The sequence below is a fragment of the Limanda limanda genome, chromosome 6 (genome assembly GCF_963576545.1).
Source record: "Limanda limanda chromosome 6, fLimLim1.1, whole genome shotgun sequence".
NCBI lineage: Eukaryota > Metazoa > Chordata > Actinopteri > Pleuronectiformes > Pleuronectidae > Limanda > Limanda limanda.
The window spans coordinates 8085514-8105242 of NC_083641.1; the positions used below are offsets into that span (position 1 = coordinate 8085514).

General features: G+C 39.1%; 1 protein-coding gene across 1 annotated transcript; it reads left to right on the forward strand.

Annotated features, from left to right (window-relative positions):
- The first annotated feature begins 9920 nt into the window (after window positions 1-9920).
- tcnba (transcobalamin beta a) lies at window positions 9921-11652 on the forward strand. The gene is made up of 4 exons (XM_061073291.1): window positions 9921-10009; window positions 10116-10257; window positions 11212-11348; window positions 11434-11652. The coding sequence occupies exons 1-4, from the start codon at window positions 9934-9936 to the stop codon at window positions 11493-11495; spliced, it is 417 nt and encodes a 138-aa protein (XP_060929274.1). The 5' UTR covers window positions 9921-9933; the 3' UTR covers window positions 11496-11652.
- The last annotated feature ends 8077 nt before the right edge of the window (window positions 11653-19729 follow it).

A 19729-nucleotide genomic window follows, 5' to 3' on the forward strand; every position in this document is an offset into this window, starting at 1 on the left:
AATTTAGCTTTCCAAGCCGAACCTAGAGACAAACAATATGATGACACCCAGTCCACTGAGCTGTACGTGAACATGATTGTATGGGCTGCAGGTAGATGTAATAGGTACCTGTAAACACGCTGAAAGACAAATCACACACTGCTTGGAGTCTTGTCTAACTGCTGTACGCACTGCAACATTAGTATCTGTTTTGTGTCAGCTGGATTCCCACCTAGCAACTGACAAAATGGCACTTTATGCTTGGACTGTTCTGCAAGTGGACATCAAGCCTGAGAGTCAGACTGGCGGCTCTTACACAACACCAGAAGACTGAGCATAAGGCTATTAAGATCAGGCCAGTAGGTCAACAGTACTGGTCTCCCATGACTCAGTATGGGTGAGAACCAATTCACTGAACAGAAAAAAAAACCTTGTCAGAGCTACAACATGCACAGACTCCATGAGCCACTGCAACACTTTGTGTGTGTAGCATTCTCTCATGTTCACAGCGTCGGAAGTACAACAGCTCATCAGCGACCAATAAAGAGAAGTATAAACTGCTGGTATGATGTTGGTGATCATCATAAATAATGGATGATTATAGATGATCTGAAACAAAAGTTTTCTTTGCTTTTCTTTTACTCTTAAATGGTAGTTGTAATCTTAGTAGATTGTTTGTGAAATTTGTGTAAACTACAAGCAATATATATTATTCCGTTTATAGTACAGGAACTGCACCAATTTCTTCGATGTATCACTTAAACTGGCATTTTGACCCCTTTCAGTGTTCCCACATTTAGTGAATCTTTAAGTTACTTCAACTCTTTAGTCATTATTTACACTTATATCGACACTTCCATTTCATTCAGTGCTTACACTTCTAATCTTCTGTCAGCTCCTCCATTCTGCTTCAGAATTTGTATTTCAACCTCCAACTTCAACATAAACTGCTTAACCTCCACGGTTTAGAACATGTAGATCCCCTCAGCAAAAATGTATAGTTTACTACGTTAACATATGTATTCTTACCTGTGTATCTCTGCTGATAAACATTTTATCAGTAGTAAATGGATAAATAAAGAGTAGGAGTCAACCACTAACACTGTGTCATTATAGAGTAAATATTAGCTTATTGAAAAATAATTCAGTTGTTCTTGTGTATTTTTTTACTTTTGAAGGGCCATTAATATTTGTATGTTCTCAGCTATGAATTAATGTCACAACACAGTGAATCAACTGAATAGTTAGAGTTAGAAGAGTTTAAAATCAACTTTCAGTAGTTGAATATAAAGAGGCACAAAAGAACAAATGGTTAAATTAATAGCACACTTCAGTTGTATTTGACACAAGAGATGATGATTCCACTTCTTTCCTTTCACAATCAAGTGATTTGATGGACAATCACTCTGGTTCAATCATTTCAATTTGCAAAAATAATGAAAATCATCAGGTTTCTTTCTCTGCATCGTAACACAACTTCACAAACGAAGGAGATTGATGCCTGTGTTGTCATTTAAAATGTAATTTTTAAGTTAATAATAAATATCCCCATATCTTAATAAAAAAACATGAATTTCTAACTACATTTTAAAAACCGCTGCATATAAAAACTGAAGCACTCTACTTTGATTTAATGAATACAAATTCACTATTTGTTGCAGGTAGGTACTTCATCTACTTTGCAAGATTGTTCAAAGGAAAATATGAGTCATATAAGAAAGTCAAAATTATGCTTCTTAGGAAAAAAATTAAGAGCTTACATGAGCTGCTGTCCAGTATAGTGTTGATATCCTCCTCTATGAATGATGTTATCCTCCGTTCCAGTCTTCTGCAGCATCTAAAGCATCGCTTCACACCCCACAGCTCAGAGCAGAGAGGGCGGATCAGTGCAGGCGGGGGGTGGGTGGGCTGGAACTCTGCAGGACGGATTGAGAAAGGACACTGAACCACTGTGCGGACCCTCCTGTCAGGACTGGGTCACATGGGCGGGTGACATGACTCCTCTGTTTCGTAGAAATGTGGATTTCTGCTTTTCTAATCTTCATCATGGGTGACAGGTGTAGGCTTATGTTTATGTAACCCACAATTCCACACTGAGGGACTTATTTCCCACATTTTAAACCTAGGCCAAAATGGATAGTCATTATCCCAATAGAGTCCTATCAGCTGCTAAATAAGTTTCTAGTTTCAGTAAAATTGTATTCATTCAAAGTATTGGTTGATTCAGTGCAATGGACAAATAAAACAAGGTAAAGAATGGGCAAGACAGTGGTCTGAACCCTAGTCCATGCCAAATTGCATTGTCTTACTATTTTTTGTGTGTAAATTGTCTAAATTCGATCTATATTTTCATGTTTTGTTTGTTAGCATACCATCACACTGAAATTGTTGGTTATCTGTTATCCCATGTTACCATATCGGTGGTAAATGGCTCAACATTTGATTAATAATTGAAATGTTTTAAATTTTTACAATATAATAAACCATATAACTGTCAACTACAACTTGAATGGGAGTTTCATATGGAAACCTTGTTGGGAAACATCCTGCGGAAGTTGGAGACACTGTTAAATTCCTCAAAGTTTTTGTGGATGGGACAATTGACCAACAAGCCACCACAAGCGGTGCATATCTCAGAGTCTGAGTGCACCGGGAAACTTGAGGCTGACAAGTTCTGACTCGAGAATATACAAATACATACAATAGACCCCCCTTGTCTGTCAGCCAAAGGGGAGATATTCTCCAGTGTACACACCTGGTGTCAAACAGTATGATGGCACTTGTTGCAGTCAGACACACAGAAACACACCAACACACACACACACACACACACACACACACACACACACACACACACACACACACACACACACACACAGACACACACACAGACACACAGTAACGGGGTCATAGGATGGGGATGTAAAGATGATTTACAAAAAAGGTTCTGTTTACTAAGCAAAGAACTTCAAGACACATATTCAGTGTATCAGCTTGTAGAGACAAGTCCGGCTAGTTCAGCATCAAACTTCATTCCTTCACTCTCCATGAGCTGTCTCCAGAGCGACACCAATGTTAACCCTAAACTAAAGACTAAAGTTTGCATGCTAATGAGCGAACCTTCCCATTTAAGCCCAAGTTTTTGATCCTGAGTCACAGTAGAGTCCAGTCAGTCCTGAGGAAGAACTGCGGCTCAAAGGACATTTTCAAACACATCAACTATAGCACTTAGCGAGCCACCCTCACCACCTGACGAGAGATCATAGAAAATACATTTAAATGACTCAAGTAGAAATAAATATACGGTGGCTGAGAGAACTCAACGCACTGCAAATTAACACACCCTCACAACCATAGATAGACATGCACACACACTCACACACACCTATAAACAAACCCATCTACACACCAATGGTGTCAGTTTTCTCTCGCTTAGTAATTTTAGCCCTTGCAATCTAAGGTATGTAGGTAAGTGTGTCCATATGCCCTTCCTGTTCCCCTATAGAGGGGGACGCGGGGCTCTGGTGTTGGCATGGCGACGGTTAGCATTGGCGTCCTCTACCTCACCTCGCCGCTCGCCTGGTCAGGTGCCCCACCTCAATGCTGAAGAGATGCATATTAAATATGATGATGTTTTTTATTATACTATATGTTATAACACCTATTATTATATATTATATTATACTATATTATAGGGTATATTCAGGTTTATTATAGGATGTATGTGTGTATTTACATATTCATCTTTATTAATTTTTAGTCTATTATTTTCATTATTATTTTTTATTTATTTTGTTTGTTTTCCGCATAAAATAATGTTATGTCTTTGGCTTTTCATTATGTACATCAATCTGTGTTTCTTGTCTACCGATGCGCCAGTTGCGAAGAAGCCAAATCTTCGCAAATATGACGAGGGCTATTTGCAGTTTGGTTTCACCGTCATTGGCACGACTGAGCAACGTCCTCAGTGTGTTTTGTGTGCCGAGGTGATGGCAAATGACAGCATGAAGCCATACAAATTAAAAAGGCACCTTGACACCAAACACCCTGACTTGAAAAAGAAGCCTGTGAACTTCTTTAAATGTAAACGTGATGGCCTCCAGCAACAACAAACCACCATCTCCAAGCATAGCACTGTCTCCAAGCAGTGTCTGGAGGCATCGTATCTAGTTGCTCATTGAATTGCTTAGCTTGGCAAACCCCATACATTTGCCGAAACACTGATTTTGCCGGCCGCGCAGGACATGTGTAGAATAATGATAGGAGAGATGCTAAACTCATCGCAATACCTATGTCAAATGACACTGTGTCACGCCGAATATCAGATATATCTAATGATAAAATAGTAATAATACTTGTCTGTATGGGCCTAACAATAACATTAGCCTTACCTTGACATGTCAGGCCTATCAATAAAAATATTCTGTCTATCTATCTATCTATCTATCTATCTATCTATCTATCTATCTATCTATCTATCTATCTATCTATCTATCTATCTATCTATCTATCTATCTATCTATCTATCTATCTATCTATCTATCTATCTATCTATCTATCTATCTATCTATCTATCTATCTATCTATCTATCTATCTATCTATCTATCTATCTATCTATCTTACTGTCTATATATGGTGGTGTAGTTGAGAGCGGGGGTGGGGGGGGGGGCAACTACCCCTAACCAGCTTTGGGGGGGCCCAGCTTGCAAAATATTGAGAATCCCTGAAATAGGTCAATAAGAGTAACATACAAAAAAAAGTAAACATGTGATATTAATAACTATGCAAACCCAAAGCCTTTATTAAGAATGGGCCGTAAGGCTAAGCAAAGCTAAGCTAGGTAAATGCTTCACAGTCTGACACTGAAAGGCTCAGTTACAACCAATTAAATTCAGAACTTGCAGAAATGCTTTCATTTCATCTCACAGTGTTGAAGAAGTGTCTTTAGTTGTACAGATGCAAATTTGGAACTTAACCTAACAGAGGTCTGACCATTATTTTAATTCTATATTATTACAAGTTCAGTTATTATTATATTGTATTATATTATCTTTGCTTTATTGTTCATATTTAATATACACAGCATTTGAATGTGACCCCAAAATAAACATTTTAATTAATTTGACTTCAAAATGATTACAGTTTTTCTCCATTGCTTTGGCTCATTTCAGGAAACAGAAGTTACATTCTCAAAACAACACGTGCAAACCTCCAAACCACTGGGCACTTGTTCACAACAGATTGGAATATCTCATTCCTTTAATCAAAATGCAATTGTATTAGCACATCCTTGCACATGACAAGTACAATTGTCTACTGTCACACCGCGGTGAGATCATGTCTTGTTTTGTGTTTTTTGTCACGTCATTTCCGGTTTTATTTTGAAAAGTAACTCTCCTCTCGTTTCAGGTCACTTGCCCTTCCTCATGTGTCACCGGTCTGATCGTCTCCCCTGATTCCTGATTGTGTCCACCTGTTCCCTTTTCCCCCATTTGTTCATATAGTCTGCGTCTCCCTTTGTCTTGTGCCAGTGTGTCGTCTTTAGTCGTCATTCCAGCCCGTGCCATAGTTACTTAGAGTCATAGTCTTAGTTTTTGCTTAGCCTCGTACTTATAGATTTACCTCAGTGAGTGATTATTCTTTGTAGCCTTTTTGTTTCAGTGTTGAGTATTAGTTAGGTTTATAGAATGAAGCTTTGTTTTTCCTCCCTATGGAGCGCTTTTGTTTAATTGCTATTTTTGTATTTTGCAGTATTAAGAAAGCGTTTTCCTCCTTTTTGGAGCGACTTTATTTTTTGTATCATAGTTTACTGTGTGGAGGTGTAAATAAAACATTCTCCTAACACATCCGCTCTGCATCTGAGTCCTGCCTTTCGCCCGGCCTGACATCTACAGCTTGCACAAATTTCTAATGATTTAGCACACCTTTTCAAACGGTTAGGTACAATTGCCTTCAGTTAGCCCAATTACCAATTAAATATATCTTGCTGGTCTAAACTGACTGTTGCTTCTCAGTCAAGTGGTTGTTCTCTGCAGAACATCTTGGCATAATTTCGATGTGTACATCATCACCTGCACAATAGTTCACTCCACTGTCAAAATCTTTCAGGCACACAATACCATGAAAAACATCATGCTATATACTGTAATATGGATCTCTTGGATCATCGGCTTAATTTTCAGGTGCAACTAGAACTTTACTTATCAAGGGGGAGTTTCAAACATCCAATCACCAATCACACAGTAAGTCTAGTAAGCTGACAGGTGCTATCCAGGAGTATAAATGCTTCCATCAAATATCTAGAGCTTGACCAAGTTCAGTACAATTTATGAACATGGAAGCACCTGGCCAGGGAAACGACCTAGGGCAACTGCCTGCTCGAGGAAGAGAAGGAAGAAGAAGAGGAGCAAGGGTGCGTGGTGGTGGAGAAGGGGGAAGAGGCCGAGGAGGACGAAGACAACAAGCTGTGCCAGATGAAATTTGGGTTACACTTGTGGACCATGTGGTCAACCATGGCCTCACAAAGGCAGAGGCAGGTCGTCGAGTTTAGCCTAATGTGCCACGCTCTACAGTGTCCTCTATCATCCAAACATTCCGCAGGGAAAAACAGGTATGTGGTCAGTCAACTATGGAATTATTGATGGTAGAGTTAACTGTAGTATTCAAATTTATTGAACTAAAGACAAAGTAAAACCACTAAATACAAATGGTAATAGTGTCTATTTGTGAATTCTAACGTCTAGGATTGGACGACAACCTGGTGCGGCTGGCAGAAGAGCAATTTTCAACCAACAGCAAGAACAAGAAATCTGCTATATTGTAGTTGCTAACAATGCTATCACACTGAGAGAAATCCGGACCACAATCCTAGAGGACAATGCTGGCATCTTCCAGAACGTAAACGCTGTCAGCATCTCGACAATTGACAGGATCCTGTCTAAACATCAGATGAGTATGAAGCAACTGTACAGCGTACCATTTGAAAGGAACTCTGAGAGAACCAAGGAGCTGCGCTACCAGTATGTACAGGTAAATCAGTGGTGCGCAGCTTTGCTTTACTTTCTTACTGTATGTGCCTAACCAGAGGGGACTTGTTTTTATATGTAAAAAAATCTATTATTTATAAGTTATATTATACCTAATTTTAGTTTTGATGTGCTTATTGTTTGACAGTATATTGTGCTTTACACATTTTCTGTTACTGTAACCACGATGTATGGCAATTACTGTAACAATTTCCATGGCAGTATGAGTGCAATAAAGTATTTTATGTGAAACCTTGAATTAATCTTTTTTCTGTTTTATTCACATAGTATTCTGGAAAGAAAACATCTACTGTAAGCATTCTGTGTCAAAGGACTGAGTCAATATTGAAATGTGCACATGAGGGATATTTCTATGGTCCACTGCCATACTGACAAAACATCTAAACATTTTGACCTGTAGTGTTTAAACAATGCCAAAGGGACTTTTCATTTTGGGGGCACTGACTATTTGTATGAGAAAAGGATTTAGTTTTGACTGATGAGTTGTCTGTTTTGGGAGAGATATGACCTTTTGCGGGTGTGCCATGGAGTTTTGCTGAACCAATCTAGGTTATTTTGGCAAATGTATTTAAAGCTTTGAGAATGTCCTTTTTTTCCCCGAGAGATGAGCCACAGCAATCGAGAAGGAACTTTTCATTTTGGGGGCACTGACTATTTATATGAGAAAATTATTTGGTTTTGAAGCTTGAGTTAACTGTTTTGGGTTAGATGATCTTTTGAAGGTGATCTATGTAGTTTTGCTGAACCATATAGGCTATTTTGCCAATTGCACTTAGAGCTCTGAGAATGTCATTTCTGTTTCGTGAAATGAGCCAAAGCAATGGGGAAAAACTGTAAAATTTTGTTGCTTTATTTATGTCTTATCCAAATTCATTCACATAATTATTTTGTGCATCTGTGCATGAGTATGTCTTTTTAGAGAATGCCAGTCTAGCGAGGTGAGTAGTGAGTTAGTTAGTAAACTGACCTTGCCAGTTCAATTTATTTGCAAGTCATTGTTCATTGTTCATTGTACTGTAACCAGAATTTCAAGGTGTCATTTTGGAAACATTGTAAAACATTGTCGGGAAAACACCTCAGGCCATGTCAGTGTGTAAACAGTGATGAGGAAATAAAACACAGTGCCTGGAACAGCTTTCAGTCAGCTCCGTCCACTACACCACAGCCTTGATGATGGTGAAGCCTGTCTACATTGTGTACTGTTCGTTTTGTTAGGAACCATTGCCAAGCACAGCCATATTCGTGTGCAAGTCGCTCACAGCCACACATACAAACACACTCACAAGACCACGACGTTGCAATTAGGACTTTATTAACTTCACACACACTGTATCAGCAAACAAGCACAACTATGGACAAGTTTCTGACTCGTAAAAGTCAGGCAACCGATGCGCCAGTTGCGAAGAAGCCAAAGCTTCGCAAATATGACGAGAGCTATTTGCAGTTTGGTTTCACCGTAACTGGCACGACTGAGCATCGCCTCAGTGTGTTTTGTGTGCCGAGGTGCTGGCAAATGACAGCATGAAGCCATGCAAAATAAAAAGGCACCTCTACACCAAACACCCTGACTTGAAAGAGAAGCCTGTGAACTTCTTTAAATGTAAACGTGATGGCCTCCAGCAACAACAAACCACCAGCTCCAAGCATAGCACTGTCTCCAAGCAGTGTCTGGAGGCATCGTATGTAGTTGCTCATACAATTGCTAAGCTTGGCAAACCCCATACAATTGCCGAAACACTGATTTGTGTAGAATAATGACAGGAGAGAGTGCAGCTGCTAAACTCAGCGCAATACCTATGTCAAATGACACTGTGTCACGCCGAATATCAGAAATGCCTAATGTTAAATAGTAATAATACTTGTCTGTATGGGCCTAACAATAACAATAGCCTTACCTTGACATGTCAGGCCTATCAATAACAATATGCTATCTATCTATCTATCTATCTATCTATCTATCTATCTATCTATCTATCTATCTATCTATCTATCTATCTATCTATCTATCTATCTATCTATCTATCTATCTATCTATCTATCTATCTATCTATCTATCTATCTATCTATCTATGGTGGTGTAGTGGGGGGTGGCGGGGGGGTCCCAACTACCCCTAACCAGCTTTGGGGGGGCCCAGCTTGCAAAAGTTTGAGAATCTCTGAAATAGGTAAATAAGAGTAACATACAAAAAAAAAGTAAACACGTGATTTTAATAACTATGCAAACCCAAAGCCTTTATTAAGAATGGGCCGTAAGGCTAAGCTAAGCTAAGCTAGGTAAATGCTTCGCAGTCTGACACTGAAAGGCTCAGTTACAACCAATTAAATTCAGAACTTGCAGAAATGCTTTCATTTCATCTCACAGTGTTGAAGAAGTGTCTTTGGTTGTACAGATTGCAAATTTGGAACTTAACCTAACAGAGGTCTGACCATTATTTTAATTCAATATCATTTCAAGTTCAGTTATTATTATATTGTATTATATTATCTTTGCTTTCTTGTTCATATTTAATATACACAGCATTTGAATGTGACCCCAAAATAAACATTTGAATTAATTTAACTTTAAATTATTAAAATGTTGTTGCTTCATTTCTGTCTTATCCAAATTCATTCACATTATTATTTTGTGCATCTGTGCATGACTATGCCTTTTTAGAGAATGCCAGTCTAGCTAGTTGTGTAGTGAGTAAGTTAGTAAACTGACCTTGCCAGTTCAATTTATTTGCAAGTTATTGTTCATTGTTCATTGTACTGTAATCAGAATTTCAAGGTGTCATTTGTGAAACATTGCAAAACATTGTCGGGAAAACACCTCAGCCCACGTCAGTGTGTAAACAGTGATGAGGGAATAAAACACAGTGCCTGTGAGAGCTTTCAGTCAGCTCCGTCCACTACACCACAGCCTTGATGATGGTGAAGCCTGCCCTCCACTCTGCAGCACTGCTGTTTCTGCTGTTGCTGTGTCCTGGGACTCTGACTGCAGGTATTCTGTAAAATTCGAACATGCTATTTAAAATGATTGTTATGGAGATTGAATGTCCAGAAATCCTTTTGACAGATTATCCTGTTGTTTTTCATCTGTCATTCAGATAATGATGTTGCTACCATTGAGGTGCAGGTGAAAAACAGTCTACTAAGCACCCCACCGCTGATCTACTCCACTTCTGTGGCATTCAGAGGGATTCTACTGGGTGCAATGAATCGACTCATGAACTCCAACGCAGACTTTAAGTAAGATCATAACAACCACTGTCATCGGAGAGTGAGCCTACAACTTGAAACTGTTTCATTCATTCTGATCGGTTATGTTGGATCTACCTTAAGCCTGAGATATAGACACTGTCTAGGTTAGATGGGTTGGTCAAGTGGTGGTAAAGTTTTTGTAGCCGTATTCATGACAAACTAGGTTACACTGCAGACAAGCAGCTTCTGTTTTAGCTTCTCTAAAACAACTAACCATTAGTTTAAACCAGGGGTCGGCAACTTTTACTATCTGGAGCCGCAAAACATATTTGATAGCACCTTACTGCACCCAGCACAAAATGTATCTGTGTTTTAGCTCAGCCTTTGCAAGCCTGGTTGCCTCATCAGGAGTCTTTTTCTTGGAAAACTTGGGCTACCACAAGATCAGCTTGCCTCTGTTTGGTGCACTTGCAATCCTCAAAGAGACTGCATATGGGTCACTTAAGGACTTTCTGCCATAGAGCACCAGCACCAGCTGATCTATGTCTTGTACTATGGTACGAGCGCAGATTGCACCAGAGGTTCAACTTGCCAAAGACTGTGGTTCTGCCAGTGCTGTCTACAGCCCACATACGGGGTCCTTACTGTGCTACTCTCCTTGCTCCACCAACCTGAGCACTTCACTGGCTTATCAGAGACTGCTACAATTCTCTTGCTGACCATGTATAATCGCTCATTCTGTCAGCTTACCCTTGATAATTGAAATAGTTCTGGACATGCTCAGTTTGATTTTAATCTAAGCCAGCTCGATGTTCACGACTGTCTGTGTTCCAAGAACCTTCTTGGCTGGATGAGAATTGAGAAGATAATTTTAACCTGATAAAAGCTAGTTAGTAACATTTGCAGGTCAGTATCAGATGCATCCGTGGTGACCCACGCTCTTGATCATTTAACGGAAACTTACTTATTGGATGTTATTTGTTCTTGTGTTTGGTCCTGCAGGTTTACCTACACACAGGATCCAAACTATGGCCCATACCTGGAGAGTGTGAATGGTTTGGCTGGAAGTCAAAAAGACCACACATACTGGGAGTTATTGGTCCAATTACCAAATAAGACAATCATAAGACCAGATGTTGGTAAGTCCATTATTAAAATATCAGTTGATCAGTCAATGTCATTTTGGATCAGATTAATAATACACCAAATGGATCTTGTTTGTAGGCATTGGGTGTTACATTCCCGGAAAAAACGAGAAAATCATTCTGAACTTTACAAAGTGGTGAAGATTCAGCAACTAATGAGCATCAACACGGGATCAGAGCCAGCGCTGGAGTTGTCTGTATATGTCTGTATTTCATAGGTGGACAAATAAACAACGTTCATGTATGATTAGTATCGACTGTTGAGTGACAAAAACATCTGAATAAAGGATCCTACTTACATGTGTTGTAATTGATTGTACTAAAAAGAGAATGAACTGTTGTCAACATTAGTGACAAGGCGACAGATGTCCGCCCCCACCCCCCCCCCCCCCCAACACACACACACACACACACACACACACACACACAAATACACACACACACACAAAATAAATAGATAAGCAGCCAGGTGCGGGCATGTCCTTGCAAATGTTATGTAAATATAAATGTGTTCTAGCTTCACACGTTGTTGCTCTAAGATCAATTCAAAGTTGCCAGATTTGTAATTTTTATTCAAGAAGACTTAACGACTGGAATCAATCCGTATTGCTCTACACCTGTGGGATTATGTAGTTTTAAGAAGACATAATGCAAAACAAAACAAAAGATCAATGTCATTGTTCAACAAAACTAGGCAGACAGCTGTAACTGCCATTTCCACGCTGATACAATAATTGGCAAATGTGGCAAGGCAGGTTTATGCATCAGATAAATGCAAAGCACTCAACCAAATGAATATAAACAAAATTATATTTCTTATTTTTTAGACATCTGCTTCTCACACCCTCAATTAGTCTCTTTACACTCAACACCCTAACTTCAATTTAAACTATAACAAAAACTGTTATCTGCACACAGGATATACACAAAATAGGGTCCATTAATCTTCCTCAGATCGGGTCATAACCTTGGAAGGAAAATTCATTATTCAGCTTCATTTAACCTAACATCAACTGTCCTGATAATCTGGACTACAAAAATGGTTATTAACTGTTTCAGTTGACTCTGGGTTTCCTTATCCAGTTTCAAGCATGTTCATGCAGAACAGCCAGAGTCCTTAAGTGGCATCATCAACCATGAATAAAGCTCTTATTAACATATAAGAAGAAATGCTGATACCTGCCTGTAGAGTTTGTAATAACAACATCCGAAAGTGACATTCAACAAGTGAAATGTAAATAATAAAAAAAAGAATAAAAAGAATAAGTAGATTAATTTCTTTAAAGTATAAGGCTAAAAAGATCTGTAAATAAGCAGAAGAATTATATTAAGGTTGTATCTGAGTATTTCAGTTTATTGTCTGATCATATTTAAACTATTCTGAACAAGTTTGATGTAGATACATTTTTTTTTGTTGATGTCAGACTATTTCTGTTGCCAAAGCAGAGAGAAGAGAAGTAGTTTAACTGTGACAACCTCAGCTTGACTGAAATATTCATTTATAATGGAAATATTGTTTGTTGATAATAAGGATCTGTAATATGATAAACATCAACACTCTCAGCTATTATGTCGGTAAATTTAAATGAAGCTATAACAGTTGTGATGTACTTACACACTGTGATAAACTCTCCCCCTGTTCATTAGAAGCTCTCTATGAAAGATTCCACTCATCTATTAAATATCTGCTGACCTTATTTTCTCAGACCAACCTCTTTTGTCCCTGTAAGGGTCCTGTAGGTCGATGACTCTGGTTTTCCAGTCATCTGATTGGTCAGGAGTTGGGTCGTCGACACGTTTAGATCTGTTATCTGGAGCAAGTTAACACTTAGCATGTAACCACGGTGATTTACTCTAGAAAGTAAACCAGCTTCGTAGAATTGAAAACTTGAAGTTAAACTTAAAGCTACGTCAATAACTGCAACTCCTGCCTCAGAGTTCCAGACACAGGCTGAGCAGGAAACCTGTGTGCTGCCATCGAACATCTAATTGGTCTCTTCTCATTGGCTGTTCCCTCAGGACCTCATTAAGTCAAACAAGGAGACTGAAACCATATACTGAGAAAAGCCAGGATGTGGTAACCTTGTTGACCCACAGCAGCTGGAGCTGGAGAGTGGTGAATGTGAAGTGGTGAGTGTTATATTTTAAACATTGTAAAAATCACAGAATTTAAAAGCTCTTCACCTAGCAAAACTAAAATATGTTGATATAACATTTAATTGTCATTGGATATGTTTTTACTAATTCCTGTTATTTGCTCAGGCGTTTTGTTTGCTTTGTTTGGAGTGATGGGCAATAAAACAATAACAATAGTAGATGCAATAAAATGTCATCATAAGCAATATAACATTAGTCCAATATACGTTGATAAAGCATTGTGTAAGCACAGTGAGGAAGTTTATTAAAAATCGAACTCACATTTGTAAAATGTTTGTCATTCTCTGCCTATAAGGAAGAGATTAAAACTAAAACTTTCACTGAGGAGCAAAAATTAGTCTTTAAAATGAATAATGTAAAAACTTTATTGTGATAATTATCAATAATTATTCATTTTTTTTAATCTTGAAACAATTTTTGGCCATATTGCCCAGCCCTTTCTCTTACTGTTGGCAAAAATACCAAAGCAAATTGGTTTCCAAACCTCATTCCTTCCAAGAGTATCTGGCTGCATGTGCATCTATGCAAAAGATCTATGTTGGCTTCCTGTCACCTGCTTTTATTCGGACTTAACACAATAGTAACACACAAGTAAATCTTTCAATGGGCCACTTTAAAGTTGATTCAAAAAGTCTTTAAAAAGTCTCTAATTATTTTCTGATATACCCCTGACTTCCTCCTTTGGCCTTATTAGAATTATTGTGACCCCTAGAGGGATGAAACAACCCCTATATTTAAATCAAAGGTGGATGTAAGTAAAGAGCCCGAGACGAGTTAGAAAATGGTTAGAGTAAGGTTTTTGTTGGAGTTTCAATGACTTAGGTAAAAATAAATAAATTGAAAAAATAATAGTAACAAGGATCCTCGGATGCATTCCCGATACTTTTCGTAGAGGACACTGCTCCCATGCATTAGGGCTGTAGGGCCCATTGACATAAGGCTCAGGTCTTTTACCAGCCGTGATTATAGTAGGTATGTGTGATGGAAATCTGGAGATACAAGAGGCTGGAAACAACAAAGTCATCTACGTGTATTTAATAAGGGGCTTTCTGCAGAAAGGATCAACACAGGGAAACCGCAAAGGGTCTCAGAGTGAAGATGAAGAACAGTCAAATACAAGGGTCTTATATACCAGGGGATAGGGCTGTCTCTCTGATCCAATCAAGACAGGTTCCCATAGGTGGGGGAAGGACAGGAAACTAAACATAACAGCTGATTCACATGTGTTTCCTAAGGTGATAAGAAGAGATACACTCCTTCCTTTGATGGGTAATTAAGTCGCAAAAGGTCTCACTGTATTGACGTCATAAACAGTTCCCACCAGAAAACAGCTCAAGTCATCAAACATCTGTTGTATGTAATACAAGTCATAAAAGTCTCTTGAGAAGGCTTCAAACACTTACTGTCCAAATACAAAATACTTTTTCAACCTTGCTTAGTTAATTTTCTACTACATATGTCTGTTATTTAGTTAAACTGTCTACATTATGGTCAATGGCATGATGAAATTTAGGCCACAGCTCTACACATTGCTGCACACATGTGTTTATTAACCTTCATTGATCAATCAGTCAAAGAAGCAAATATGTGAACTCCTGTTTTAAGATCCGAACTCCTGCTGGGACACTCCAGTGCCTCCTTAAATCTAGTTTATGGGGGTCACAGAAAACAAACAGGAGGATTTTGGTTCCCTATAAACAAAATCCAACGCAATTATTGAAGAGGGTTGAATCACTGCTATTTAATAGTACTCTTTTTTTAGAGCTTTAACACTAATTTGTGATTGACATTTATTATCATTGACAGTATCTCTAGACATAACTCATGCCCCTTTTCTCTTTTCTCAGCATGGAAGCAGCTATTCATTTAAACTGTCGACCATGTGCCTGTTCAGAAAGCTCAATAGGCCTCAATACATGTGAATAATCATAATTGCCTTTTTTCAATAAAGAAGGTAGAACCTCTCAACAATAAAGCGCAGGGAACCCAATTTTATCTTGTGGTCTGATTTATAAAACAAAAAAATGTTGTCAGGAGAACATCCATATTATACTTTAATCCTCAATCCCCACATCAAATAACTTCAGTTGTACTTTCTCACGTTATCGACTGCAGTGCCGAGTCCAAGTGGTCTGATAACCTTCTCCGTGTAATGACAGGAGTGTCTCTTAATAGCGCACCGATTGATGTTGGCTGTTTGCATGTGAATCACTCTCCTACAAAGAGCATCATCGATGACAATGTATTTCTTTTTTTCAAGGTCGGATCGATTGAAGTGTGGGTTTTGTCTTGGAAATCTATTCACTCAATTCTCAGTCTGCTGCAGGATCCAGACTATAAAAGTGGAGCTGATGTGGTTTTGCTGCTCAGAGCTGCGGTCCTGGTTCAACCAGAGGAATTCAGAAGCCTCCAGAACCTCCTGCTTGACGACTTGCAACTGAACAGGTAGGTCACGACGGCTCGGACGAATAACTTCACCCAGGCTGGTAAGAAAAATAGCACAGTGTTGTCTACAAGTCTGAGATCACTTTACGTCGATTTATGTTTAGACGGATACAGAACAGCTTGCAAGCCGTTGATAAGAAACAGTAAAAATTTAGCATTTAGCTTTTAATAGAGGCGCTACAGCCAGTTTATATAACAACAAAAATCTCATTGATAATCCCCACTATAGTTTCAAGGTTTAGTTAATGGATTTATTGGTTGCTTTACTTTTTTAATAATATATAAATTAATCCTTGAGTGTTTTAAGTTAAAATAACAAACGCTTGCTTGTTCCGTTCTCTTAAATGAAGCACTTACATCATAATAAAGGATAAAAAATATGTCTTTCGGTTTTGGATGGTGATCTGGCAAAACAAGTAACTTCAAGATGTCATTTTTGACCAGTTTTTTTTACATTACTTGAGAAGAGACTGTGTGTGTGTGTTTGTGTGTGTTTGTGTGTGTGTGTGGGGGGGACTTTTGAAGTGATAATTATCTGTGATATGACAGTTATGAGATAGTTCCAGCTATTCCCCCTCTATTGTGTATGTTGGTTAGACGTGGAAATTAAGAATCCCTGTTGATTGAAATTGTTTTGTGAATTTCAGCTCAAACATTGACTGTCACAGCTCAGCAGCTTTTATTCAACAGTTACCCCACAAGAGTGTTGACAGTGTGACAGTGACAACAGTGATTTACTGTAATAAGACTCAATTTTAAGGATTTGTTCGTAGATTAACTAAACACCTCTTGCTCTTGCTGGAAATCTTATGAAAATCATTTATCAGGTCCCCAGGTTTCCTGTGACATGTCAAAAGCTGCTGTATAATATCTATATTCTTCATGTGACCCTATAGTTTTTTTTCAGAGAAACAGGCTGATTCACTACAATCAGCAGTTATTAAAACTTTGTCTTTTTTCTTATTCTTTCATATTTATCTCCAGTGTGATCACACTGTACACCCAAAACCATCAGAGGTATAGTGCTTGACCTTCAGTCGGGACAAAGTTAAAATGCTGGTTAAATATGTATCTATCTGTATCAATAAGTAGTATCAAGTAATCTATTCCTACCACACACAGACATCCTATATAGCCAAAGGATTTTCAGGGTTGATCCCTCAATACAATAACTGCAGTATGATCTTTGTCCAACGGGTGGTGCTAGTGCTGCATCCATGGGTTCCCTCCACCTGCGCAGGCTGTTAAACAGCCACTGCAAAGCACAAGAGAGAAGTCTTGAGCTGCCTGTATCATCACTTCTCAGTCCGCCGCCTTGTTTCATGTTTTATCTCCTATAGTTTAACTCCAGTCACTAGTCTCAACACACTCTGTCCCTTACACTGCCTCTGCTGATAAGCCTATGTCTGGAGAACGATGCTGTGTTACAGTATGTGTTGTTACAGCCGCTGCAGGGGTTTACAAAATGGCTGTTCCCTCATTTCTGCTGATGATACTTTGAGCTGTTCTGTCATTATGATAGCTTCAAACCATACACTGCAAATACTGGCAGCACTAGATCAATCCAATTGATTGTGAGATCAATTAATTGTTTTATCAATGAGTGACTGTGTGTGAAAGAGGAATTATGACCATTCAACATCCGCTCGTAATTAGTCCAGTCTGGAAGATGTCAATGCTCTTTGTGCCTCCTCTACTTCGTTTAGGAGATGTTTTCTACCAGCTGAAAAATACATTTTTAAATCTGTTCTGATCAGAATCCTAAACTCACTTGTTTAATGAAATGAACTACATCCACTAGTATAATGTTTGTCAACATTGATTCTAAAGGCTGGAAGACAAACTGTATCTATCTGCTCTTTAATAGTTTGAGATTTCCCTGCCGTGACTTGAGGATCGCCTTGGGACACATTACATCGAGTTTATCTATTGTTACAGTAGCTTGTTGCTTAATTGTGATTTCTGAGCTAATAGGTCAGTTTTAGGTAATTTTGATAGCTTTTTATTTTCATGTCCATTCCAAATTAGATAATAGTGACCTCATTATCAACATCAATGAATTTGTGGTTTTACATTAGTAAGGTAGGATCAATCGAAGACAGTATAACATACAGACGCAACACTGCTTAGCAAGTTCAACATGTCCATGCGTTCCTGAGCTACTCCTTATTGGTTTATTGACTGAGAGAATGAGAAAAGAAAATAACTGCCTTGCCACCAGTATTGCTCTCCACCGCCCCTCACTATACATTTAGTGTTGGCTCGCTGCAGTTCACCTCACACATCTGTGTTTGCACAGGAGCACATCTATTGCCTGTAAACAGCATGTCATTCCCTGCCCAGTTGAGTTGGCAGGTCGGTGGGGTGGTGGTCGTTGATGGGGTTAAAGTTTATGAGCAGTGCGTCATGTTTGCCTGACCCACTTCATTTAGTCCAGGACAGGCTGCTGGGGGCTGCATGTTGTGGCTGAGGGGGGCAGCCAAGCCAAATATAATGACCAGTCTTTGTTGAGAGCTGAGGCTCACACCAGGATAGGCTCAAGCCAGACAATAGCTTAGGTCACAGGTCCTCAGATGCCAGGATGAGCAGGCTAATGAGCCAGCATTGAGCTCAGAGCAGCAGGCCAGTGTGGTCCGCAGCCGCAGGCTCAGATGGTGACACGGCCAAGGCTAATTTGTCTGTTTTGTTCCTGACAGCGGAGTCTCCTGACAGGAGTTGCCAAGAGTTAACTGGAGAGCTGCATGGCTAGAGGCCTGTTAATCAGAGGTCTTCTCCAGTCCAAGAGGGTCGGATCATGAAAGGGACCGTTGGAAACCCCACTTAAAGTCAACATGTATCAATTTAAAAGAGGGACCTAAGGACAGTCAGACCTGGTCCAGCATTGACATCAACACTAGCAATAGAACATGAGCCATCAATGTAACAGCAATATTGGTCCGAAATAGCAGGAATATCAAATGAGTGTGATGTACAACAGGGTCAGATCTGATGGCATGACCCCTCTGATCCTCTTGGATACTAGACATTTGACACCCTCAGCAATACAGTGGGACCCTACCCAACTGGACTGGAATGTAGTTTGAACTGGGGTCCTTGGTCAAGTCTTGGTTAGTCAGAACTAAGTGGGTTTGGGTGTCTTTTGGACCCATTGGTGAGGCTATTTTCTGACATGAATTTCTTGTCTAATGTTGATATGTCTGAATTGAACCTGTCAAGAGAAATACATCCGTGTGAAGCACTGCGCCAACACAACATGTTTTTGAAATTCAGAAAGTCGTCACATCAGCTACTTTGCCAGCCTCTGTGACCTATGATTACACATAACACCCTATAGCAGATGAACCAAGACACCACAGGCACTGATATCTTAGCAGAAGTATGGAGTCGTGGGTACAATTGTCTAAACAGCATCACAAATCCGTGTGCATAGGTTGGTTTAAGTATTTTGAATACCTTTGTGGAAAATATGTAGGGCCTTTTCCTCATTTGCTAAATGAATCTTCTGAGGGCTACAGAGACACACAGAGTTCTGGCCTTGGGGGCCAGGAAGAGGTTATGACGGTATAGGTTTTTTCCCACCTCATGTGTGGATGTATAAACACTTTGGCCTTTATATGTTGTGGGACGACTCATTGTACAAACTACCTCCTTTTAGGCACATACTCACTTAATTTCTGTTTAAATGAGAAAAAGTTGTGGAGCTGACGTTTGCTCCTTTTTTCCTACTCACAGTATTTCTGAATTAAGCTTGACTGTGACTCCTGCAAGCTTGA